General features: G+C 42.8%; 2 protein-coding genes across 5 annotated transcripts in view; one reads left to right on the top strand and one right to left on the bottom strand.

Annotated features, from left to right (window-relative positions):
* The window catches only part of MXI1 (MAX interactor 1, dimerization protein), a 56,645-nt gene extending 52,415 nt beyond the window's left edge, over window positions 1-4,230 (top strand). For 2 of the 3 annotated variants that reach the window (XM_038140167.1, XM_038140168.1), the window contains exons 5-6: window positions 183-354; window positions 1,502-4,230. In XM_038140167.1, the coding sequence (XP_037996095.1) occupies window positions 183-354; window positions 1,502-1,665 (336 nt within the window). In that variant the 3' untranslated portion in view covers window positions 1,666-4,230. Of the gene's footprint in view, window positions 1-182; window positions 355-432; window positions 1,473-1,501 lie in introns of those variants that run through there. The other variant, XM_038140169.1, reaches the window with a different exon arrangement.
* Window positions 2,425-18,810, bottom strand: SMNDC1 (survival motor neuron domain containing 1). 2 transcript variants are annotated; one of them, XM_038140170.1, is made up of 6 exons: window positions 18,650-18,810; window positions 17,924-18,043; window positions 14,420-14,562; window positions 12,436-12,597; window positions 11,467-11,620; window positions 2,425-10,682 (listed from the first exon to the last, which is right to left on the bottom strand). In XM_038140170.1, exons 2-6 carry the CDS (start codon window positions 18,041-18,043, stop codon window positions 10,545-10,547), a joined length of 717 nt encoding a protein of 238 aa, XP_037996098.1. In that variant the 5' UTR covers window positions 18,650-18,810; the 3' UTR covers window positions 2,425-10,544. The 2 variants fall into 2 exon arrangements, with proteins under 2 accessions (XP_037996098.1, XP_037996099.1); XM_038140171.1 differs by lacking the exon at window positions 18,650-18,810 and adding an exon at window positions 18,161-18,599.
* Between the last annotated feature and the right edge of the window lie 7,173 nt (window positions 18,811-25,983).

The raw sequence follows: 25,983 nt of genomic DNA on the forward strand, positions 1-25,983 counted from the left end.
GGAAAGATGTGGAGAGAAGGTATTGTGCTTGGAGACTGCGAGGCAACTTGGTTCAGGGCACTTGTAGCTTAAATCCTTCTGGGATTGGGAAGGTCTAAGCAAGGCAGGTGGCGGGGCAGTGGAGGTGGGAGGGAAGGAGAAAAGGATAAAAGCAATTATTGAGTTATATTTGATCCTGTCAGAAACTTGAAGAGGCTGAGAGGAGAAGCCAACACCAGCTTGAGAACCTGGAACGAGAACAAAGATTCCTAAAGAGAAGACTGGAACAGCTACAGGGTCCTCAGGAGATAGAACGAATACGAATGGACAGCATTGGATCTACCATTTCCTCGGATCACTCGGACTCGGAGCGAGGTGGGTGTTGCTGAACCAGCATGGAATTGCCAGGACTCTGAGTGAAAGAATGAGATTCATCCATTTCTTATCTTTCAGCTTTCCCTTCTCATGGCCTTTGGTGTTTAGGTTGCTGATTCTGCTCACACACAGGCACACACACACACGTACTTATGGAGAGTTTAGTATTTTGCATGAGTTCTAAGTCTGGAAGAATCTTTGTTGCTGTCAACTTGGACTGATTTCCATGGCATTGAATGAGATGGTAAAGTTGAGATGCTCATTGTTATATTTGGCCTGCTGAATCTCTTGGCAACACGAAGAGGAAAATGTAAGAAGATACTAATAAGACTGGAACTGATGTTTCACACACGTACCCCCCAGCCCCCTACCAAACTTCCCATTGAGTTCACCTCTTCATTCAAAACTGGCTAGATACATCTGAATGGCTAACTGAATTAAGATAACTTCCTTTTTAAAAATACCCCTGCAGTGGACAGAACATTAGGCACAGTAGATGGTTTGATATTTACTGACAGACCAGAAGATGATGGGTAGTTTGGGCGTGAGTCTGTAGTTTAAAACAAAAATCCTTTGTAAAATTCCTGAACAATATGGGAACCAAGATACCTGGTTAATTAGATGTTTGCTTTTAAAGTCTTTCTTAAAAACACGATGTCTGTTCCAAAATCCACTGAGCATGTGTAAGAGCAACCCGGATCCACATGGAAATGCATTGTAATTGTTGTGGTCCTGGCTTTGGCCATATAATGTCAAGCAGCTAGCATGTTTAGGGTTAACTTCATGCTCCATTTTCCCTCTTGCACTCAATTTTATCTGTTTCTTCTTTTTTTCTAACACTGGGGTATTAGAGGTCCAAAGAAGGAGGTAGTGGGACAAGCTCAGTGTGTGGGGAGGCTCAGCTACGCTGACAGTGTGGCTGGCATGTGGACGAGTGAAGCCCCTTTGCCAAATCCCTACAAAAACCTCTAAGCTGGTATTAGTGTTTTTATAAATCATGACCACAGCCCATCCCATTCCAAGGGGAACTTGCCAGATGACCACTTCATTCCCTGTGCTGGGGGAGTCCCAGGAGCTCACTGGCATGAAGGGGGCAGTTGGGTGTGTAGTGCTAACCTGTGTGCTTTTCTCTCGTTTCCCTTTCTAGAAGAGATTGAAGTGGACGTTGAAAGCACAGAGTTCTCCCATGGAGAAGTGGACAATATCAGCACAACCAGCATCAGTGACATTGATGATCACAGCAGCTTGCAGAGTATTGGGAGTGATGAGGGTTACTCCAGCGCCAGTGTCAAGCTCTCGTTTGCTTCCTAGAACCAAGTGAGACAACAGTGCAGGGTGAATGATTTCACTGGGATGATCAAACTGGGTCCTAGATGCCAGTATCCTCTTTCAGAATTGACATATTGACAGCTAGGCCTGGAGAGACCTGTATATAAAGCTTTTTGGGTAAAGGAAGCCTCCCCAGAAACCCATATTTGTTCATTTGGTCATGTTACCAATCCCAATTTCTGCTGGCAAAAAAGTTAGGCCAAATACTAGTCCCTTTGCAGTCAGTGAAATCCGTTTGTTTCTGTGGGACCTGGATCTAGACCCTAGTAAAGAAACACTTTGTTTTGAATTTATTTGAAATTGTTTGAAAGAGGATACTAGAAACTCATCCCTCTCTTTCTGTCATGAGATCTGAGAAATGTCAAAATTTCTTACACTGCATTCAGATTGAACACCCTAATTTAGGCCCTTCTGAAGAGCTTTTGTGGTCCTGAAAGGACTGTATCCTACAGTTTACCACAATCTAATGCTGTCATAATGTACTAGGAAATCTAAGAAGGCTTACGTAGCCTAGGAATAACAGTGCCGATAATGAAGGTCTCATTCTGTGCCCAGAGGGAGAGGGGCAGCGATGTTCAGGGGAGAACACCATTCAACTCAGCTTTCTGTTGGACATCATTGAAACAGTGAGTACCTCTGAAGCGTGGCTGAAGCAAGAGGTACACACCTGTAATCTACCAGCACAGGGTGGGCTGTCAGGCCTGGGGCTGTGCCAGCGCCAGCGGGTCCCCGGTAGATGTGTGCCCCTTGCGGGCACACGGCCAGCTGAGGGCAGAACGAAACCAGCACTCGAGAGGTGACACACCAGACAGTCATGCCCAGATACTGAGCCACTATGACCTTTTTATTTGAAGTGATTTTTTGATAAACATTTGTAAATGTGTTGGGAGGGAAAACACCCCAAGTCTGATGCATCTTTTTAGAGCTTGTCCATATGAAACCTTAGATGTCTTTTATATGAATTTATGCCATGAAAAGATCTCTGTTTTGATGAAGCACTTGACCCAATGAAATGCAAAGATCCTTTTTTTGCCATGCACACAATGGATGAAGGCTGTGCTAAGCTGGAAGAGGCCAGGTTTGGTGGGGGTTTCTTCAGTTTTCTTTTTAGAATCATTCCCTTTGCTGACTTTTGAAGTTCCAGTCCAGTAGTTAACCTAGTTAAGCTCAGCACGACTCTCATGTTAGTGTAACGTTTTGACTGCACGTCCTGTTCCCAAGGGCCTTGCCACCTTATCTGTGCAGGTGCTGTTAAGAGCTGTTATAGCGAATGTTTTCTAATTTTCTCCAAGACAAGCATTCTAACCTGCACTTCGAGGGCTTTGCTTTTTTTATTTTTGTCTTTTTAATGGCCAGGATTATTTTGTTTTCCAAGTTTTAAAAACCTTAATAGAGTCTTCACCTATGGCATTGTTTGAAACTTTGTATATCCTTAAGTAATTTAATTACCCCTCATTACTAAGAAAAAAGAGGAAAAAATGCTTTATAAAATTCATAACTTATTGCTGATTTGAATGGGTTGTTAATTTCAGTCCTTTAGATTTTATTTTATTGTTTTAGATAGGGTTGGGTAAAAAGAGGTAAAATAAAGTAAAAAAATAAAGACAACCATATTTAGCAGTGCAGTGGAATTGTGTTTAAATGTTAGCATATGGTCCCCATTAAAGTAGCACTTTAACGCCATTAAACATTTCTGTATCTGAAATGAGTTGTGTTCTTCCATCTTGGTCATTCCTGTCACTTCAGCCAGCTGCTGCTCTTCTCGTGCCCTTCGGTCCTGCGGTGACATCCTGAGCGAGTCTCATGTAGACTTTTGCACTGTGATAAGTTGCCTGTGTTTAAATACTCTGATGTTTCCCCCACCCTTCAAAATGTGTCATTCCCTGTAAGAGGCACAACACACATGCTTGAGTAGAGAAATAATCTTGCCATGGCTGTAATGAATGATTTCTCTCCAGTCTGGATTTTTTTAAAATTAATTTGCTTACTAAGTTTGCATCTGGTTGCAATTGTTAAATGTGTTTTCACTTGTGTGCATGTAATCCAGTGTCTCAGTCCATCTGTTCTTTCTGGGAGGTTACCTGACAGGAGCAGGAGTCTGCCACTGAGTGAATTAAGCTCTAGGTTGCAAATGGAGCCCAAGGGCTTTGAAAGAGGAAATGCAGCTTGAATTTACGTTCGGGGTCTATATGATCTCTGGATGACACAAGGCTTGAAACAATCTGTAGAGTGGTGAAAGGTAGGAAACTTCAGCTCTAGCAAGGTCTTATTTATTCATTATTATTCTCCTTGGAAGTGTTGACAACTGGCAGTGCTGGTGCTGAGCAGTTGGATACCAGTTGGTTTTATTTATTTATGAGCCCTTTTCTGTAGCTGTCACAGCACCTCCTCTTTCCTGTTATTCCTGTTTGTGTTAAATGCCCACTTGGGAAAGCAATACAACAGCTGAGAAGCACTGAAGTTCAAGGGATGGAGAACGGCCGTGCTCTCCTAGTTGGTATGAAACAGTGACATGTCTATGGTTGGAATAAATGCATTTGAAATGTTTGTTTGTAATGCTCTGGGGCAGTTTGGTATCTCCTACCTTTTCTAGTGTTGTGGTCTCAAAGGGCTCCTGATCTCAAGTGCAAGTAATTGGGGAAAATGTCACAGGAGATGAACTTCCATCACCAGCCACCTGCCTGACTGCTCGGCCAGCAGCAGTGGTCCAGCCGGGGGAGGTCAAGGAAGAAAACAAAACTAAGAGCCTTTCTAATAACTCCAAAGACCTGGGGTTGGTTGCTCTGGTGCTGCTGGGTTCTTCGTAGCACATCCTAGCAGATTTCAGCTCGAGTTTTGGTAATTTCTTATGTGATTCTTATGAAACATTTCTCCGGCCTTTCAAAGTTATCTGGCCCTGCTTTATTTCTGCTTTGTGGACTCTGCCCTTTCTCACCTCACACAGCTGCCATCCTCCTCAAATCTCCCTTTGCTGTTCTGGTCTCTTGCATTGCAGTGTTCAAGATAACCAATTTTTAGAGAAGCTGCTATAATTTTACAGGAATATGGTGACTTTTCCTGTAAAAGCAGAATTGGATGCACTTTCCTGAGGCAGCCTTCCCATGCAGTAGGCAGACATGCACACGCACGCACAGCTCCCTCATAAGCTCATTCTGTCAAGTCCTCCCTCTGTAAATTAGATCCCCAGTGGGTCTCTTTGCTACAGACAAACCCATTAAAAAGACCATCCAGCATTTTCCTTCTTTTGACACAAGTGTATTATGGAATGTCATCTCGTGTCTGCAGACAAGGTGGAGATGACTATCTGGCTGCATTTGTCACGGTTATCCTGTGGCGAGTTGTCACTTGAAGGTCATTTTAATGTCCGTTCCATTAGCAGCATGTCAGTGACGAAGGTGGTCTCACATCTGTCTGTCTCAAGAAATCTGTAGGTCAATAGAAAGGGGGTTAACTAGACAGACTTATCGTTTTCTGGGTTTGGTGACTGTGTTTTCCTTTTGTCTGTTTGTTTGCTTGTTTGCTGCCATCTGTTTGTGAGCTCTGGCCTCCTGCTTTTCTGCTTTGTTCTGTTGTACTCACTGTTCCCTGTTTATTGTGTTGGCCTGTTGGAATGGGTGAAACATTTGGCTTCAGTGGAAGTGGGATCCATTGGGTGCCCTAACTGGAGATAGTTGTTCTCTTTCCTCCCCACCCAGGATCATAAGCTTTTCTTGTGGCATTTTTTCTGACTCCAAACATGCATCATTGGAGAGAGAAAGCAAGGTCACTTCCTGAAAGAGAATGGTAAAAAACAGGACTTCATTCTGAGGTTAGGTTGGTGATAACAATGAAAAGCTGTATAAAAGCAGAATAAAGTCCGATTTTTTTTTTCCTGGAGCTGTCTCCCATGGACACATTGTCCAGTGAGTAAGAAATTCCGTGACTTGATAGTGACTGAAACTCCTCTGCATCAGCAATGCCATCTCTGAATTGTCCTGTGGGACCCTCGGGGAAGAGGAGTGTGTCCTTCTGCCCCTCTGTTCCGCAGTCCACACAAAATACCTAGAGAACACTGATGTGCTGCCACATCTTCTTGAAATGTGCCAACACATCTGAGTGACATTTGGGAGGATGAGTACAGGAGTGGTGTCTGCACAGACAAAGATTTCCTTTCACTGAAAGGCAGGTTGTTTGGGAATAATACACCAGCACTGGCCTTTGCTTCTCTGCTCATTTCCTCCTGCCAAGGGAACTGATCGTGTAGTTGTTAGGCAGGGGCAGGAACAGGGAGTCTGTGGGTCCTGGTGTTGTGGCTGTGGTACTAAATACCTTTTATGGAGGGCTTCTGTTTGTAGAGTTGTCTCACATTAGCCATGCTGTAAAAGCTGTGGGTAGCAATTTTTTTTTTATCACACTGGAAAAAAATCAGTCCCTTGGTTTGTAGTACCCCAGTGAGGCCTGGAGCAAGCGGTGGGGTGAGCTGGGTAGTTTGGCCTTTAGCAAGTCATCCAACATCTTGGCTTGCACACTTCTGTGCTGCAGACATGTGATGAAGCTTTATTTTAATACAGCAAGGATACAGCTTCAGCAAGGATTAATTTTGATCTTGAGGGATGTTGCAGCAAAGCAGAATAAGCCATGAAGGAATTTAAAGCATTTTATGGTGGTTTTAATATTGTGGTTTCTAGTTAAAATGTACACAGGCCTAGGCCATGACTTGGGCTACCACTGCTCTTGCTAATGCTCCATTCAGCTAAGGTTAGGAAATTCTTTCCATTTAATCCCCTTTCAAAAATATGTCTCAAAAGTTTTGGATCTCCTCCTGGAAGCCTTGATGGGGAAATACAAAAGCTCTTTCCTATTCCACAGTTGTGGAGAACTGTACAAAATAGTGTTCATAACCCCAGAAAATCCCAGTTTCAGCAGGTCAGTCCGACAGGTAAGGTGTAAAATGCAGCTCACTCATATTCCTCATGGATAATGTCTCTTTGGGAAGTAACAGCACCTTTCGGTCTAGGTGAGAGCAAGACTTTTTCCACCAGCACCCACTGTGGGAAAGCTTTGCACTTCAGACCAAGGAGTCGTCGTGAGGTGAGTTCAGTGTAGAAAGAGAATTGCTTTGCAGAAGGAAGCAATGCAAGTGCTTTTATGTAGCAGAGCCTTCAGCTCAAGACCAGAGCTGGCTTAGGTAGGTGGCCCCATCATCCCACTGCAAATATCCCTCCTTATTTTAGCATCTGAGTGAAAGTTTTTAGAGCCCAGATGAAGATTGGACAAATTACAACGCAGAGAGCAGCACCAGCTGCCAGGCAGCAATCCTTCTCTTGGGCCTGGCCCGGGAATGTTTTCAGCAACCTCACTCCACGTAACTTTAGCAAAGAGAGTGATTGTTTCAAAGACCCTGCCACAGCTGCTGCAGGTGAGCAGAACCTCAAAGGGAAGCACAGAAGTTTGCTGTAGGTTTTGTTTTCTAAACGTCTCCACTCTTGAATTGCACTCCTCTGAGGTAAAGTCCCTTTTTGTATTTACAAACCTGTGAGACCGAGCAGCTACATAAATAAGTGACACAGCACTCACTGGCTTTAGGGAAGGCAAAAGAGAAATGGATTGCCATGACCATGAGAATTTCAATTTGCAATGTTTGAGACTTCTAAATATTTAAACTGACTGGTGCAGTCCTAGATCTGAGTCAGGTTTATACTGGTTTAATTTCCACAATGGGTTTCAATTTGCACAGGATTGAGGCTGTACTAGGTAAAAGTAAGGCCTTATAGGAAATGGTTGAAGAGGAAACATGCAGCTCAGGCTGGTCGTTTTGCACAGTACTCTTATCTGGCAGTCACAAATCTCTATTCTCTGACAAATAGCTCTTCCATCTCTATAAGGGGGGGTTTGAATTCCCTACTTTTACAGTAACTTTCCCTGTCATTTCAGTGTTTTTAAGTAGTCTCTGGCTATAGCAGGATTTGCTGGCACTGGGGTAGGTAATTTGTGTGCAAAGGCCCAATGCAGAGCATGAGTGCCCAGGCTTCTTGCTGTCTAGACCAGTTAATAAAACTGGAAAATAAATTGCAAAAAAAAAAACCCAACCAACTAAAACACCATCAGCCACATTTCAGGTCAACTCAGAATTTGTAATGTAAGAAAGTTCTTGTGTTTTGGCAATTTCAAGCATTGCTTCACGCAAGATTTATTTTTATTACATTAGTTTCTCAAACCACTGTACTAAGGCTGTGTTCCAAAGCCAGATTACAATGAACTGGCCCATCCAGCAGATGCGGCAAGAGCATAAAAAACTTGATGTGCTGTAAGGAATGGCTGTGTGCCCAACACAGCAGTTTTGGTGGGGCAGCTTTTTTGTTCCTGTAAGTTGTTCTCGAGAGGTATTCTCTTCGTGGATTGGACCACCCCAGGGCTCAGTGGTCTCATTGGTTCACTTACTCCAGGTAAGGTGTTGCAGGAAAAAGCCAACAAAACTTTCTTTCAGCACTTCTTTGCAGTGTCCAGCAGAATAGTTACAGCAAAGTTCATGAGGCAACCCCATTCCAAGAGGTGACAGTAAATTACTCAGTGGAAAGGTACGAGTTTTGCTAAATTTTTTGAAAGGTTCAGCTAAAACAACTTGGGCTGGACTGTCCCTTGCAGGGGAGGCTTACACCACCCATTGTGTTCTGATGACTCACCCTATTGCTCTCCAGAGCTAGTGAACAAATAAATAGCCCTGGGTGGGTCTATTGATTGCATTTATTACATTAAAGATAAGCAGATGTAGCTCATGCCAGATATGGATTGAGCCTTCTTTTCCTAAGACTGTTTTCTGTTAAAAGAACAGGTGGAGTTCAGAGTAGGCTTCCTGAAAACTCCAGTTCAGCCTGCGTTAGCATGTGTCACTTCTGACTTCAGGAGGCTCCTTATGGGTAAGTGAAAGGGACACTGTATCACAGCCACCTGAGAGAGACAACAGGCGACCTTCCTCAGCACTGAGCTGTAAGTGTGGCACGACTGTCACCCAGTCAGTGTCACTGCTGGGACATGCGTTTGCAGCTGCAGGCTGCAGTACAAACTCCCTTTCTAAAGAGCAGATTATTTTACTCTTGAGATGTTTTCTATGCAAAAGAAAATTTAACCCCCCCACTACCAGTGAAGATAAGAAATTAAAGCAACACCTACTTTATCTTGCAGAGATGTGTTGTACTTCAGAGCCACTTTTGAGTATTACATTCTGTCCAGCAGATTCTGCTGTACTTACCCCTGTCCTGATGATTTACCATTATCCTCCCCCATGAATAATTCCACTTGAACAAATACATCCAGCAGATTTTAAACACTTTATTTAATAAAAGTTAAACATACAAAACTGAAATTAACACACTTTGTATTCATAAAAATCACCTTCTCCCATTACAGGGAGAACCTTTTTCTATGTATGGATTCTAAACTACTGCTTGTAGAGTTTAGCTTGAGTTGTGACTCAGGTAACTGATGGACATTTCCACCAATCAGTGCATCAACAATTGCTGACGTGACCTGATCTAGTTAACAAATTACAAAATGAGCTACATTAACATAATATACAGGGAAATAATGGTCAGGGTTAATGGACAAGACACACATTTTATTTAATGGGGGAAATAGCTGATGTACTCTTGTCCATTAACTCAGCCCTAGATTTTACAAAAATAATATCTACATTGTATACAGGGCTACCCATTAACTTCTTTAAACACATTACGGGTTCAGAGGTGGCATCGCTACCGTAAGTGCGAGACAAGGAACAGAGGAAAGCAAATCACAGAGAGTACAAAAAAGCAAGAGCTTTTACACGTGGATTCCTGAAGAAAACCGAAGGGGCTCAGCAGCACTGTAATACAGCTGAAGGTACAATGGACACTAGGGCCGGTCAGTTATGTAAGGACAGAAACTCCCAGCTAACCTTTACTCACTCACAGCTAGTGGGATCTAGGCATTCACATCTGCTGTGCTGTGCTTCTCCTAGTCTGGAGGGGGCCCAGCACAGGCTGTCACTGCTGTGACTGTACCGACAGGTCTGGCCTGCACCAACACACCTACAAGACCTACAAGGGAGGACAGGATAACTCTTTTCCTCAGCGCCAGCTCTGATCCCTGGGGATGGGTGGGGACTCTTAAGTACAGTTCCTTGTCCTATGGTTTTCTGGTTACATTTCATTAACTTCCTATTATAATTTGATGAGTATTTATAAAACAACAAACAAAGAAAAACAACCAACAAGAAACAGCATCTTCTCTGCTGAAATTCAAGTGCAAGAAATTTGGACTGGAATTAAGTCAAATTTATTGTTTCTAGAATGTAAGTGATCATTAGTAATAAAGATCCTATCAGCCCTGTTCTGCCCTCATTTACAGCTGTACAAACTTAACCACAGAGGATTTGGAAGGGAGTTATTTAAACTTCCTTAGCAATTCCACGTGACATGTCAGCTCTCTCCCAGAGCTGCAGCAGCTCTGTAATGCTGAGCGTGTCACAGACAGCACCGTGACTGCAGAAACCAGGGAGGCTCTTAAGGTGCCATTTTTATACCACCACTTCTTTTGAAGGAAAAAAACCCAAAAACCTTCACAACTGGTATGAATGAAAGATTCAAAGCTGCAGACAAATACTGCTTTGAAAGTACCAGGCAACAGCAGTTCATGAACACTGACCTGCTACAAAAAGTTTAATGGTTGGGGGGGGCTCAAATCAATAGCTGGAGATTTAAGGCTCAAATCAGCTGAAGCCAAAGTGATGGTGACAAAATGGACTACTCACTATGTGCCAACAAATAATTTACTTTTAGAAAAATATAATGATAAAAAGGTAAGTGTAAAGCCCTGCAGAGATGAAGTTCCACCTTTTCCACCTGTTACTGAGGCATCAGGTGCCTGACATTATATTTAGAGGTATCTTGATACTGTGTCATAGGTTTGTCTGCAATTCCACATGTTCCAACGCCAACTTTGCCAGTTACACTCTCAGGGGAAGCAAAAATACTTCTTTTTACCTGGAAATAAAACAGAAAACACCATTTCTGAATAATTAACCAACTGGATTTTGCAAAAAAAACCCAAACTAAACCAAAAACCAAGCAATCATTACCATCTGAAGTGCTTCAACATCCTCAACTTTCACCCTACAGATGGGGACACGTTCTAACAGCCAGCTCAGCTGTGATGTGTTGTCACTGAGTGAAGCAATGGGGCTGGGAACTTCTGGCACCTCAGTACTGGATGTGATTGTGGTACTGAGGATCTCAGGTCAGGCCAATAAGGAATAAAATTCACCTCTCATAAGGGCATCTCTAATAACTGCTCGAAAGGAAGACTGAAGTTTTACCACTAAGTCTGGCAGCTCTTGGTCAAGCCACGACAGAAATGGAATAAGACTTCATGTCCTTGCTACCTTTTTTGCTCTACACCTGCTGTTCCAGGGCACGTCCTCAGCACTGTGTCTGCTGGGTCATAAACACAGCAAGAAGCCAGACTTGGAGGTTTAGAGGGGCCCTCAGGTTCTTGGCTCCAACAAACACCAGCTGGCAACTGATGCAAGCCTAGTTCTCCCAGCCAAGTGAAAGCTCACCCTCTTAGGAGCAGCACTCCTCCAAAACAATCCAGTAAAAAACCAGGCATATGAAATGCACAAAATACAAAAATGCACACTTCAGAATCCCAAAGACACCCAAATCCCCGTGTTGCATCCCTTTAAAAATCACCTCCTTCTTTCTCCCAAGGTACTGCACGAAAGTCTATGCCCTGTTGCTACTGACATACTGACAAAAGTAAACAAACCTGGCCTTTTTTGTTTTTAGAATAGGCTCTGTTGTTAAACTGTTGCCACTTGACTTTCTGGTCCTCTCGTTCCTGTTCAAGTTCTTTAATTCTCTGAGCTTTTTTCAAAGCTTTCTTCTTTTTATACTCTCGTTGCTGGGCTATCATCTCTTTTCTGGAGAAAAGGAAAAAAAACAAAAAAAAACCCCCCACATTTTATGTGTGCTTCTTCCTGTGACAAACTACAATCCAACTGTAAAACAGACATGCACATTAGTTTTCCAGAAGTAAATTACAGAAATAAAGCTTGTAAATATTCACCATCTCTAGGAAGTAAAAAAAATCCCCAAAACCTAAAATTCCAAACCTAATCTTTGCATGAATAAGCATTACCTTACTTATTTATGTACTTGGCATAACAACAACCCCCAAGCACACCTGAGGAGCCCATGCCAAACAGCAACCCATGGGACTGGGTGCAGTTCATTTCTGGGTGCAGTGGGACCTATCAGCACTTCCACATTTCAGAAACATCTCGGGTTTGCAAAGTGTGAATAACCCATTGGAGTGAAAAGCCCAAACTTTTCTGGAGGTCTGCAGGACTCTGATGCTACCAATTATTGGACAGGGATGGAAGGAAAAGGACAAAGATTACTTCAGTGAAGATAAGGAAGTTGAAAGAGTCAATCTATGCCACAATGAAGCATCCTCAGAACAACCTTTTAGGGAAGGGATCACTGCCTATAATAAACTCTGATGAATTGTAACATTTTCTTTTTCCAAAGTAAAAAAAAAGTTTTCAGCCCTTACAAATACCTTCCTGTGTTAGACATAGCAGGATACTGCGTAAATGTAAATTTAAAACAAAAAGAAACAAAAAAAACCACCTCTTTCATTAACCAATTTTTATAGCTGAGGGAAGAAAAGGAAAAAACAACCAACCCAAAACCAACCCACAAAGCAGCATTCAGACTTCTGTGCATTACTCACTTGGACATGGGTTTGTTGCCACTGTCCTCTTTTGCTTTCCTTCCCTCTTCCACAGGCTTGAGGTTGAACAGAGGTGTGACTTCAGCATTGCCATATCCAGCAAATGTAACTGCAGCTGTTCCATTCTCCTCATCTATTTCTTCAATCTCAGCTTCGTAACACCTGTAAAGATATCATGGCTGTAAGCATGTGAGTAAAGCTTTAATACTCAGCCCTTCAACACCTACATCAGCCAGCTAATGCCACTAAGTGAAAAATCTGCAGATACCAGCCTTCATTTTCAGGGGTAATGCACAAATCAAACCAAGAGATTATTGCCAGAAGGTCAAAGGGACACAGGTACAAAGACTGGAATCTGCTGTATTTGACCTTTAGCTTCAACAAGCAGTGCCCTCACAGCTATCACAACTAATGATTAATGCTGGGGCCAATCTAATCAGCTATCCTGATTTGGTTTTAGTTCTGGCAGGTCACGGGACAGAAAAAAAAATGCTGCATTCACAGAATTCATTGAGGAGTTTTAGAAAATGTCAGCTCAGAAGTGCAAAGCTTTGGTTCCATTTTTCTCCATAAGACAAAGAATTAAGAAAAACTGAAGCTTTCAAAACATTCCTTCTTCAACACTTTAAAGCTTAAAAGCTTTCTTGTTGAGTTACAACAGCATTTTTGAAATTTTCACAGTAATCAGTCCATTTCATATTTATGCGTATGAAACACTTTAGTCAAACTGACCTCAAAATGGGAAAAATAAAAAAAAAAAGACAAATGACACTTCCAAAAATATTTAAAGTAATTGTGTCTAACTTAAGGGCAAAAGGATATACCTAGAGCACACAAAAGAAAAAAAGGAAATGAGGAAATGTTTCATACAGTATTCCAATTAACATTTACTAAATTAATTTCTTGTGTGTTTTCAGGGAGCCAACATCTTGAGCTGAGTTAGGTGCAAACACACAAAAACCCAAAAGTCTGGCTAGCCCTTTATGAAACATTGCTCACTTAAGAAATGCTGCAACAGAAGGGTTTTCTAAAAAAAGCAGAATAAAGTCCAATAAGATGCACTTCCATGAACACTGACACATTCTTCCCCAAGCTCTGATCCTGTAACCAAGAGATCAGACCAATAAGAATGACCCAGTGGTGACCTAAGACTAAGAGATTCAATTTTTAAGTTCTAACACAAAAACATTTTACTCATTAATAAACAGAAGAATTGTTCACTTTGAGATTAGTTTTCTAGTTAAGACATCAAGAGCTACACCAATATCTTTACATGGTTATTATATTGTTAAGAGAAGCACCTTCATCCAATAATGGAGCCTCTCTCTAAGTGGTAACAATTGCAATATTGGTCCTGCATAAGCAGTTTTTTTAATGCTGCAACAGTTACACATTTGCAGCATGAAAAATAATTTCTAAATGTTTATTTCTAAGTTTATGGAGTCAGAATTATTTGCTCGGGTTTCCAGAACTACACAGGATATATGAGACCAAACCCACAAGGTTAATTCTATAGTTACATTACACAGTTATTTTATAGCCAAACCCAGCTTTTTCAATTAAAAATTGAAAAGTAATTTTCAATTAGAGGCATAAACTGACATACAGCAAGAATTTTTCTTCATAGTAAACACTGACACACATATATCAAATCATGTCATAAAAATAACACAAATAACACATCCCAAAAGCTTTACAAAAGACTCTCCTAACTGACCAATTCTTTCCATCTACCATTTATTACACCAGCAAATGGTAATTTACAAAAGCTACCCTACTTTTATAAGGTCAGTGAAAAAAAGGGCCCCCCATCTCTTTGCTACCCAAAATACTGACCTTTAATAAACAGTCCAAGAACACCTAATACCACATTTACTCCGTAATTTCGTTTTGCTTTTAGTCATCCTGGTCAATTCAAACTGAATGAAAGTCTCTTACCATTGCACTATTTCATGTAACTGTTAGAGAAGTTTTCTACACTTACTGTCCATCCTCACTCCATATGGCCATGCACCTGTCCCCAACCTTCCAGGAGTGACTGGGCAGGGCGGACGCGGAGCTGTCAGAACTCGCAAGAGTTTCCGAAGGTTGTGTTGAAAGGAGATCTTTGGTTAACTCTATGACTTCCTAAAAAAGACAAAAAACCCACAGAGAATAATTTTTCAAATTCCTCTTACCAAGTCCACTTTTACCCCAAGCTTACTGGTTTTGGTTTGGGTTTTTTTTTGTAAGTTACTGTATAATATTCACTGCTGATGTGTGAATTACACTCGCTTTCATTTTTAAATAATTAATTAAACTCATTAATTGCAATTGTAGATAAAAATATGTATGGTCCTCACTGTACTGCTGTAAAGCTGCCCATGCCCTCCTCCAATTTTCAAGAGGTAGCCTATTATTTTTTATAGCATTTCTTTTATTGGCTGAACTGCAGCCTGCAGAGTCAGGGTGGCAGAGCACCTCCCAAGCTGTGAAGCCCTCTCATTTTGCTAGAAAGCATCCAAGTGCACACTAAAGAACTGGCTTCCTTAGGTCATTTGGATAGAAGTGTCCCTGACTTTGAGATTTCAGGTCAGGCCTTCTGTTGTACTTCAAGATGACAAAGTAACAAAATTTCCCAGTTCCTTTACACGTGATTCATTTGCAAGCAGGAGCTTGCAAAACCCTCTCCCAATTTCCTGTAAACATTACATTAAAGACTAAGCAATCAAGACCTCTCTCGGATTTCACTAGGGTTAAGTCAAAGGAGACAGCACCTAAAGGACCGTGTAAACTTTCTGTGTAATGCAAAGAAACTTTGCTGGCCCTAAAGAAGAAAAATTCTTCAATTCTTTGAGTACCTCAGCATGAACCAGTCACTCTCCTAACAAACAGTAAACATTTAAGTCGGGGGAGGGCTACAGACAGTGCTCAAAGCCTGAACTTTCCTCCCCATTTCACATCTTACTTCAGCTATGGGCATACAAAGACTCAGGAAAAGGCAGTAAAGGAGCCGTTCATCATCCCTTAAGAACCTAAAGGATTGTAAGCACTTCCCAACTAAGTTCATACATCATAAACTTGTAAGCATTTTTACCTCATAAACTATACAACTAGCATCAAAGGCCTAACTATTTGTTTCTCTTGCAGCATGTTAATGTCTGAACTTCCAACATCTAATACAAGTTTTGCTCTTTGCTTTGGAGAAGCTGCTGGTTAATAAGTACTCCTGTGAGCACAGGAACACACAATTACTGCTACTACTCAGCTCACCATTTTCCTAATACCACAGCTGAAGCACAACAGATTTTGATAATCAAGTTACCTGATTTGAGAACATACAGCATTAGCCTAATTTCCCCTCCCAGGTGCAAAATCCCAAACTATTCCTTAACATACAGGTAGCTGTATTCTGCAAACCCAGGAGACATCATGGCCTAAGTATCTCTCAGCAGGTCAAGTACATCACATCAGGCACAAGGCACTCCTGAAAACAAGTGTTTCAGGTATTGCAACTACCAGTAACACCAAACTGTTGGCTAATTCTTGCCTCAGAGATGGCTTATTCTAGAACTTGGATGTGAATAGTTTCAGACAAGTCTACCAAGAATCCCCTGAATTTAATAAAGCCCCTCACACACACGGCTATTAAAATTACCAAATTTTTGGTAAAAATCTTCATCTGATATTCACATACCGTAATGCTCAGCTCACAAGATAGAGATATTAATTTTATTGCAAGCCATGAGACAGTTCTCAAGTCTTTAAGAGAAGAGATCATTCCAAGACAATTTCTGAGCAGGACTTGGACTACCACAGCAGCTCAGTACAGCCAAACAGGTCGAACAACATGGCTTGGTGCCACATCCCCGTGATAAGAGGTGTGACCCACAGAGAACACTACTTAGTTTGCCAAGATTCTTGCTGACCAACTGGTCTTCACAAAGCCAGACAGAGCTCTACTCTCCAGAGCACAACACCCACAGATCTCATCTCCAATTACAGAAGATGACAGCTGCCATCAAGCCTACAAATGGTAAGTTTGGTTCTTGGGTGCACAGACACTGTCCTAGAAATGCTCTGATGAACCAAAAAGTGAAAGGCTAAGTACTTCTAACAATTTCTTCTAATATTTAATCTTGAATAATCTAAGCATACAAAATGCATCAGTATTTATAACAGGAAAAAGATGTTTCAGTAACACAGTAACCATCTTTCTGAACAGACAAAAAGCTGTTTAGTTGGGACACTGATGCATCTAACCCACTCTTACAGCTGTTTGCTTAGTTGGCATATATCAAGTCTGCAAAACATTATGTCATTTTCAAGGTGGAACATACGGATAGCAAACCTTTTGGGGACGAAAGTGTAAAGATCTTCCCCATTCTGTGCAGAAAGCTTTTATTAAAAAGTTTGCAAGTTGTCCTTTCACATCAATGATCTCTGCATATCAAAGCCGAGGTCGTGTTGGTATCGGAAATATCATCCCATATGGGTTTTGCTGTGCATTTTAAAAATATAAAAATATACACATGCTTTTAACAGTGTACAACAGAGCACATTCAGATGATCTATAAAGTGCCTTGTGGGCACAAAGCCTTTGCAGTTTAAAAGGAATTCTAAAGATCACTGTTTGGAGGCACTACTTGTGTTTTGGTTTTGAAGCCCCAATTTATTACGGTTATTTCCATACAGAGCAGTGGTCACTGAACCTTGCACTGGGTAGTTTTATATATTTTCACACCTGATGGCTAAAGCAATCCACAACAGAAATGAAGCAGCATCCTCCACTCTCATGACAGATTTTAATAGCACTGCTGGGATTTGCTATATGCCAATGTGTCTTTGTATGAACAAGACTCTAAAAGACCACTCATGCATTTAAAATTAGGCTAGTGGCCTTCCTGTCACCAAACCACATCCCAAGGACCAGAAATGGGTTTCAGCTGTTAGCAACACACTATGTTCTTGTGACAAATGAAAAACACAACTCTTTCTTATGTAGAAACACAATCAGGAGTCAGATGCACAAGGAATTCAGAACTACACTCCAAAGCTTGTAACACTGCAAATGCATTTAATGAGTAAGCAGGTTCTGGATCAAGTTATTTGAGAACTCAGTAAGAACATCATGGTGAGCTAAACCATGAGGCTTCAGCATTACTAAAAGCAACCAAAAATAATGACTTTGAGAAGTTCTTCAGGGAAAAAAAATTAAAACCCAGCACACAGTAAAGACAGCACTGGCATATCTTTCACCTCTCTGGCCAAAGTTGATAGAAAAAGAGTTTGCTGTATAAATTAGTACATCATTTTTAGTAATCAAAAAATATACTTAAAATAGGCCACACTTTGGGTTTTTCCAAACTAAGCCTACCATGACTATATCAAGCTATGTGGAATGAAAGTAACTAGCCCACCAAGTGTGTTTTTGTTGCAGGACAAATATTTAGGAAAGCTAAAACACTTGTAAAAGACCCTGATGTTTCACCTACCCTCAAGTTCTCACCTGTAAGTCTTTCTTCAGTTTCAGTAAATCCTCATTGTCTGCATTGCCAGATAAGGCAGCCTCGACTTGCTGGAGCTGAGCTTTGTAGCTGGCCAACTGCTTAGCAAGGTCTTCCGACATCTACAAGGAACACACACACATACAGACCCCACATCAAAACAACGGCTTTGCTGCTTTTTAATCACGCCTTGTGGTCCAAGTGAGGTGAAACGACAACAAAACAAAGCTGTTACTAACGTGTTAGGAACACGGCTCATTAAGTTTCAACATGAGTATTTGTTCAGCAATTTGACTATGGATACCCGCTCATCTAATATTTGTGCAGTGCCGGCTGCTCTCAGGAGAGTTCTGAAGAACGGTGGGCTGGCACACGTGCCCGTGCCCGGGGTACGCGCACGGCTCACGGCGTGCGAGCGGCGGGGCCTTGAGCAAGCCCCGCAACTCCCCGGCTCCTTAGAAAATGTCCCGGCAAACCCCGGCACTGCGGTGTGTGCCCTCCGGGCGCCGCACACGGCGAGCCTCAGCGCCGAAATCCCCTGTGGCCTCCGGGAACCGGCGCTGCCGGGCTCCCGTGGCCGCGGAGCGGCGGGAGAGCACACGGGCCTGGGCCTGCCGCTGGCGCGGGCCTTTCCCAGGCCCAGGCCGGGCCCAGCCCAGGCCCAGGGCCGCTCGGAGCGGGCAGGGGCTGAGCGCGCGGGGCCGGCGGGGCCCATCCGGCGGTCTCACCTCGGCGGTGCGGGGTGCGGGCCGTGCCCGGGCCGGGGGCGCCGCTCGGGTCCCGTCAGGCCGCGGCCGCTGCGCTCCGGCTCCTGCCGCTGCCGGGGCTGGGGGGGCCAGGGGCGGGGCCTCGGCCGGCGCGCGCCGGCGCTCGCGAGAGCGGTCACGTGTGCAACCGGTCCGCCAGCGCGTCACGCGGCCCGCGGGTCACGTGGCGGGAAGCTCCGCCCACATGCTCGCGAGGGGGCGGGGCCGCGGCTGAGGGGCCGGCTGGAGGCGGGGGGGGCGGCTCCGGGAATTTAAAATTCTGCTTTGCCGCTCCCTGAGTCTCGGCTCCGGGAATTTAAAATTCCTGCTTTGCCGCTCCCTGAGTCTCGGCTCTCGGAACCACGGCGGCTTTGTGCTTCGGAGCACGGCTCTCGGAACCACGGCGGCTTTGTGCTTCGGAGCACCGGCTCCCGGAAGCACGGCGGCTCTGTGCTTCGGAGCACACGCTGCTGCACGGAAGCAGGAGTCCCTGACCCTGCCTGGACCCAGGGGCTTTGCTCTCTCACATCTTTGTTCCTGACAATATCAAGTACTGCAACACCCTCAGGCTACTTACATGATCATCAGAACCACGCAAAACTTACTACCAAACAACCTAGAAGAGAGAAAGTTTCAATATTCGTCCTGCAACAGGAGAGGGAAAAGGATAAAAGCTCAGTGGCTTCTTCAAGCCTGTCACAGGAAAAAAAAATATATATTTCTGGTGGAAACCCAGTGATTAATTTGGCTGTGAGCCAGGCAAATGAAGCAGATGCCCAAAAATTTTCTTCATATTAGCAGGAGGATCAGTGTCTCCCGCAAACATCCTGCCCCTCATGGTCACAGGCACATGGTGCTGCACAGGAACTGACTTCACTCATTGGATTTGTTTAGGTATTATGAGGAAAATATATCTGCTGTGATCTCTGGCACCTGGTATATATCCTCCGAGGATATCCTGACCCGAATGAAGCACGTTTCTTTATCTTGGTGTATGATTTGATAATTAAAATGCAGAAATTACTGGACAGTGTTCAGAGTCGATTGATGAGACCAAGTGTAACAATGAAAATTGCAACAGCAACCTTCTTTTGGTGCTTTCATTTTTATGCAATAATAAACTAGAAATAGTTAAGGAAACATTTTCTGATAAGACTTTGTGGACAGATCAGCAGTTGTTGAAATACACACAAATTTTTTGATACAGAGCAATCCTAATGACTTTGTGAGTATAGCTATTCATTAAAATGGGCATTAGTACAATCAATTTCAACTTCACACTTCAGGACAAGAAATCTATGCTGTGTCTGTAGGATTGAGAGGGACCGAGAAGGCATCCGCTGTCCAGCTATCTCCAAAGGCAGCAACAGCAAACAGGAGAACACTCCTGTGATTGCATCAGCAGGAGTAAGCATAAAGAGGCATTTTATTTCTATAAAAGGTTTGGTGAGAGTTAATACTGAAGTAGATTTATGGTTGTATAGTAGAGTATGGAGTTTTATGTGGTCTGCAGACATCTAAAAAGAGGCACTAACATTATAGTATATATATATATATATATATATATATATATATATATATATGCTATATATAGGAAAATGACCCAGATCTTGGAACAACTGATCTTTAATTCTTACAAATTAAAAATTCTCATAATTGTGTCCTTAACACTGGATTTATCTTCACCTAAAAATAGAGACCTTTTTTCTGTCTTTGACTAAAGAAGCTCTTTTATACTATATTGAGGAAAAACAGTGCAAGGAGGACGTCTTCCTGCTGTCTTACAGGTTGTAGTTTTGTTTTTTTTTTTTAATGTAGTTTTCGTTCATTAAATGTTTGCTGCTTGGACGGATATGTACATCGTAACACATTAGCATTACTTATCCCAATACGTATAACTTAGCAACAGAAAAAAAAAAAAAAGGCAACTTAATTGCCTTTTACCAAAGGCAAACTCTGTTGCCATTAGCATTGGGGCTTTCAGCTGCGATTCCCAGTGGAAGCTTCCCGACTGACCTGGCTGTGCTTGAGGAACAACGAGGTAAACGTGGTGTACCTGGAGCCTTTGTGGCCGTGCTGGGAACGGCCCAGCTGGGTGGGAAGGCGAGGTTTGCAGTACCAGGGATGGCTGGGCATGCCTTGGAAGGAAGGGGCTGCTGCCCTCGAGGCAGAGGCGCTGGCGCGTCCCGCAGCCCGCTCGGCTCGTCCAGGAGGTGGTAGTGGTGCTGCGCAGGACGTCTGCATCGCCAGCCGTGTTCAACCGGCTGCTCGGGAAACAGCTCCGCCACGGATCCACAATTCCGCCTCTTTTTACAGACTGCTGCGCGATTTCCATGGCTAGATAATGGGAGCGTATATAGGAAGCTAGTTTTGAGGACAACTGGGACTATACAGTCTTTCGAAACACGGATGTGCTTTGGTGAATAAGTATGATTAAATCCACAACATTCTGCGTGCCTAAACATTAAATCTTGAAGCACTTAAGGATCAGAAATCCGAGTGCTGAGCAGCCACTAATGCAGTGAAGATGTCATTATGTCAAAATGATTTAATGTCCTGTTTTTCAGCTTTGTATGGATGTGTTATTGTGCTCAGCACAGAGACCTCGCCACCAGCCAAAAGTTGGCTTCTGCAAACAAACCAGTCTGTCCTCATGACAGAAATTGCAACCCAAGTCTAGGCCAGAATGGAGACAGTGGATCTTTTTAGACTTTTCTGGTAGGCTGCCTGCATGGCAGGCATAGTTCTGTCAGTGGGGCAGTATGTCATCTTGAAAGTTATTGGTATATTAATTTGGATTAAGAAAATATTGTATTAATATTTCAGTTTTGGGGATTGTTTTCCTGAAGGTGGAGGCTTTTTTTGTTCAGTCGTCCTGTTCCTCTAAGGAAAATTTGCTTTATTTTGGGGGAGGGGATTACCATTTTCATTATAAGCAGAACTGTCAACTTTGTCCATAGATGCAATTATGCAGTATTTCCCATTATGAGGCATTTTGTGGTTGTTGCTTCTGCAAAATTTATTTCTATGGCTTGATTTTGGTTTTTTTCTACCCTGGCTGTTTGAGTCTGGCTGAACTTAGCAGTTCAAAGCTTGGCTCTTATAAAACCAAGTTATAGAAAGAAATTCTGCTTTCCCAGGCGCTTGATCAAAATACACACACTGGTGAGAGGTTCAAGTGCCTCTTTGCTTTAAAGCGTGGGCTGAACATTTCTCGGGGAATTTCACATTTCTCATGTGTTTTGAGTCTCCATTTTTTGCCATTTTACTCTCCTGAAACTTGGCCTAATTGTCAGATTTTTTAATGCCCTCTTACACAGAAGTTTGTGTGGAAGGGAAGTTGGGTAGCTTGTGCATTCCTGAAGATAATTTGACTTTTTGCAGCCCAGGTAATCAGTACAAATTGTGGTGCTAAGCAAAGAAACTGAGAGTTCAAATATGTTCTGTCCTCTGAATTACAGCAGAAATTATTTCCATTGGTGAAAAAGGCACGGTGACTAAAACTGAGGAGGAAAAGTGAATCAGAACTCAATGAAGAATAAGATCCAGGGTGGGGCAGCATGGGGATAAGAAGAAAATATCAGAATTAGGAAGAATGGACTGAAAACTTGCATCCTTTATGATGTCATCCTCTTCAGAGGGGTTTGAGGCTCTTGGATTTCCATTCTTTTGCAACTGACAGCTTGTGGGAATGCCAGCTTACGTGGGAAATGACAGCCCGCCAGTGTGATCGTTTACTGGCACAAGCAGCAGGTCCCTTTGCTGGGTCTTGATCCGGCCTACACAGCACAGACTGTCAGATGGGATTTGCAGCTTTGTGTGAGCCTTCGTTGGGAGCAATATTCCAAGTCTTTCTCTGAGTCACTGTGCCATCTGTGTCAGGAAGGGTAAGCCCTGGAGGCCTGGGCATTGCAGGAGAAGGCAGCTGGATGTGCTGGTTCTTCTTCTTGGGGTGCCAGGAATTGTGTTCCTGAGACTCCTTACGTCCAGAAGGTGTTTGAGTGGCAGGAATACTGAGAAGATAAGGGAAGTTTGGAAAGTAGGGAGCAAGGGCCAATGCAGGGGGTAGAGGAGCCTGGGAGGGTTAGGAGAAGAGCTGAAGCAGCAAGCCAGCAGTGTGGGAGGTTTGGGAAGCAGGAACTTGAGGTTAATATGGGAACAGCGTGGGGGTATTTTGGTTAGCGTGTGGGGCGGGACCTGGGAAGTAAGGAACAAGATGAACTGCTGGGATGGATTGTGGGGCTGCTGCGGGGGAGAGGAGACCCAAGTCCTGCACAGTGAGGGCAGACAAACAGGAGGGTACTGTATGCACAGGGAGAGGGCGGCTTGTAAAGAGCACATCAAAGAGAGGGGAGGGGATAGGAGGTGCGGCTGACAGCAGTGATGACTGTGTGTGTTTTCCCCAGGACAGGGCTGGTGCCAGCTGCGTGCCACGCTCTGGCTGGGGTTTGTGGCAGCTGGTCAGCAGCCGCCCACCACGAGCTGTGTGGCCTCTGGGTGCTGGAGAGCTGCTCTGCTGTGGCCCACAGCTGCAGCTCCATGCCAGCAGTCAGTCCTTGGTGGTCTCCCCCACAGGAGCTGTACGGGCCTGGTCTGAGCACTGTTCAGAACACAGGATTTACAGGAACCAGGAATGTGCAGTTAAAAATAGCCAGCTGTTTGTGAGTCCTGCATTGCTGTTTGCTGAATTTTAAAGGAAAGTGAGCTGAAAGAAGAGGACGAGAGCCTTGCAAGAGGGCTACTGAATAGCCCTGTAAAGAACTGGGTCTATTCTCCTGTGTAGGAGTATCTACATATTGTGAATGATGTAGATCTGTGTATGGAATAAAAGCTAAGAGTGTAACTTAGAGCTGATTGCCCCATGGGACTTGTAGTTGGCAACAGACCGCAAAAGCTCCGATTCATCTGGAGGTAACTTCGCTACCACAGAGGCATGGTTAGATTGCTTTTAGGAGCTGTCTTACATTCCTAGGTTTTCAAAGTTCATAGCATCTTGGCTTGGAAGAGCTGCCACTTCTGATCAGTGTTACTTAGGCAATATGAGTAGGTTTGGGGGCCGTCAAAAATAGGAAGAGATTTGAAACAGTGTTACTTATTTATAAAGAGGGTTTTGATTATTTTCTGCCTCTTCTGAAGTTAACATCAAAATTTTAATTAGTCACATGGACAACTTTGGACCTCTGTACTTGTTTCTTTGCCCTCCTTTAGAACAAGGGTAATACAGATACCTTATGTTGTAGAAATGAACAATTAAAAAATGCTGCCACATAGTAGTGATGAATACCAAATGAAATCTGGTGAGAAAATGAAGAATTCTCTTTCTAAAATAGAATTCAAGGAGTCCATGGCAAATAGGGAGATCTACTGATGCAGAAACAGATGGTGATTAGCTGGCATCAGAGCAGTGTCAAGGACTGTTGTGGTCTGGCTTTCTCATGCCACATTGTACTTCCATCCTGTGAACCTAGAAATTGCCAGCAGTTAACATTTTTGTTTCTGAACTATGATAAGTTTATTTTTGCTAACTGTAGTGTACATGAACCTTTAAAAAGGTTAACTATGCCATAGTAGCTGTAGAATTCACATGCACTGATGTAATATACACAACATGTACAATTTACATAAAATGCAAAATATCTGCATCACTGTTCCAAATTTTTCCATCCTTCATTCTACTGACAGACTTTCAGACACATTTTCCTGAAGTGAGAGAATTTCTGGAGCGTGCACACAGTGGTGAGAGATGGCATGTACCCATCCTATTGCATGAACGAACTTGTTAAACATTCCTTCTACATCATGTTAGTCACTACTTGAGCAGCAAGACTGCTTTCATGTGGTTTAGCATCCTGTTCCTGGTAATCAGAGTTTTTGGTAATCAGAGAATGTTGTCTTACATCCTACAGCTGATCCAACACTTAGAGAAACTGGAAATCCTTCTAAAGATGTTTCATTTGAAAATGAAACTGAAGTGTCTCCTACAGAAATTGTCTTGCGTGTCATTACAGCCGTTTACAAATGAAGTCAGATTGGATCCTTGGCCAGCAAACGGCACTTTGCAGAGGCTGCTGATAAAAGAAGAGTAGCAGATGGGCATTTAGAACTATTTTTATCGATGTTCCTACTTACATGTCATTTGAAAGAAAAAATAGTGGAGCTACTGGTGGACATTTCTTTAAATGCTGAACTTAATATAAGCATATTGTGGTATTCATCTTAATGGGAAACCAGGACAACAGGTTGCCAAGGGTATAGTAAGATATACACAATTTAGAGATATAGTAAGATATACACAATTTAGAGATACAGCAAGATTTGGCTTCTTGTTCATACAGAGATCTCAACACCATGTTTGGGCTCTGGGATAATTTTTACTCATTGAATATTGGCTAAAAATCTATGGGAGGGGTTTGGTTGGATTTTTTTTTTAAATTTTCTTTCAAGTTTCATCTTGCACTGCCTAAGTGCAGTGCTGTCTACATCTTTTAGTTATGAAGAGGAAAAGGTGTAGTTACTATGTTGTGCTGTCTCATACACTGGAATGAGGATTTCCATGAGGATTTTGATTGCTTGTGCTGTGCTTCCTATGTGAGAAAGTTTCAGTTCTTCAGTGTAGTTATCAATCTGAAGTATTTCCAGAGTTTTAGATCTGCAGGAACACTTAGCACTTAGCTTAGTACTTTGTTGACTCAGGGATAGAGATGGATTCTGATTATGTCCCCTGCAATCATGAGGATGTTTGTCCTCACCTTGGTCAATCCTATTCACATAATTTGGTAAGAGAGTGCAATATGTTCAATGGAATTTGAGCCTGTACTGTTACCAGCAGAGAGAGCTTAAACAAAAAAGCAGCCAATGTCCATGGGAACAAGGTGACATTTTCTGTCAGTGACCATTATGTGGGTATGACTTGATATTAGTGCACTATCTTTTGAATGAGGCAATGTGCCTGTAATATGAACGATTGAGATGCATATGCTTTCCTCTGAGATTTTAGTTTCATGCAGTCAGGAATGTACTGAACTGTTTCAGGAGAGGTGCAGGCAAGACCATGTGTAGACTAATACCTGCTCTTCCTGGGTTCAGAAGAAGAATTTGATCTTATTTCACTGCAGTTTTCACTTGAGTATGAGAAGTCACAGTGTTTTGCAACATACATGAGGATGGACAACTAACCAGCTAAAGTGAAACAGAAATCTTCTCAGTTTGAAGGCTTGGTGGGATTTCAAGTTTGGGGTTTTTTTAGTCATTGGTTTCAAAATTGCCAAGGGATTTGCCAGTCAGGCATATAAACATGAAAACCTAAATATAGATCC

Source organism: Motacilla alba, chromosome 6 (genome assembly GCF_015832195.1).
Source record: "Motacilla alba alba isolate MOTALB_02 chromosome 6, Motacilla_alba_V1.0_pri, whole genome shotgun sequence".
Classification (NCBI taxonomy): Eukaryota; Metazoa; Chordata; class Aves; order Passeriformes; family Motacillidae; genus Motacilla; species Motacilla alba.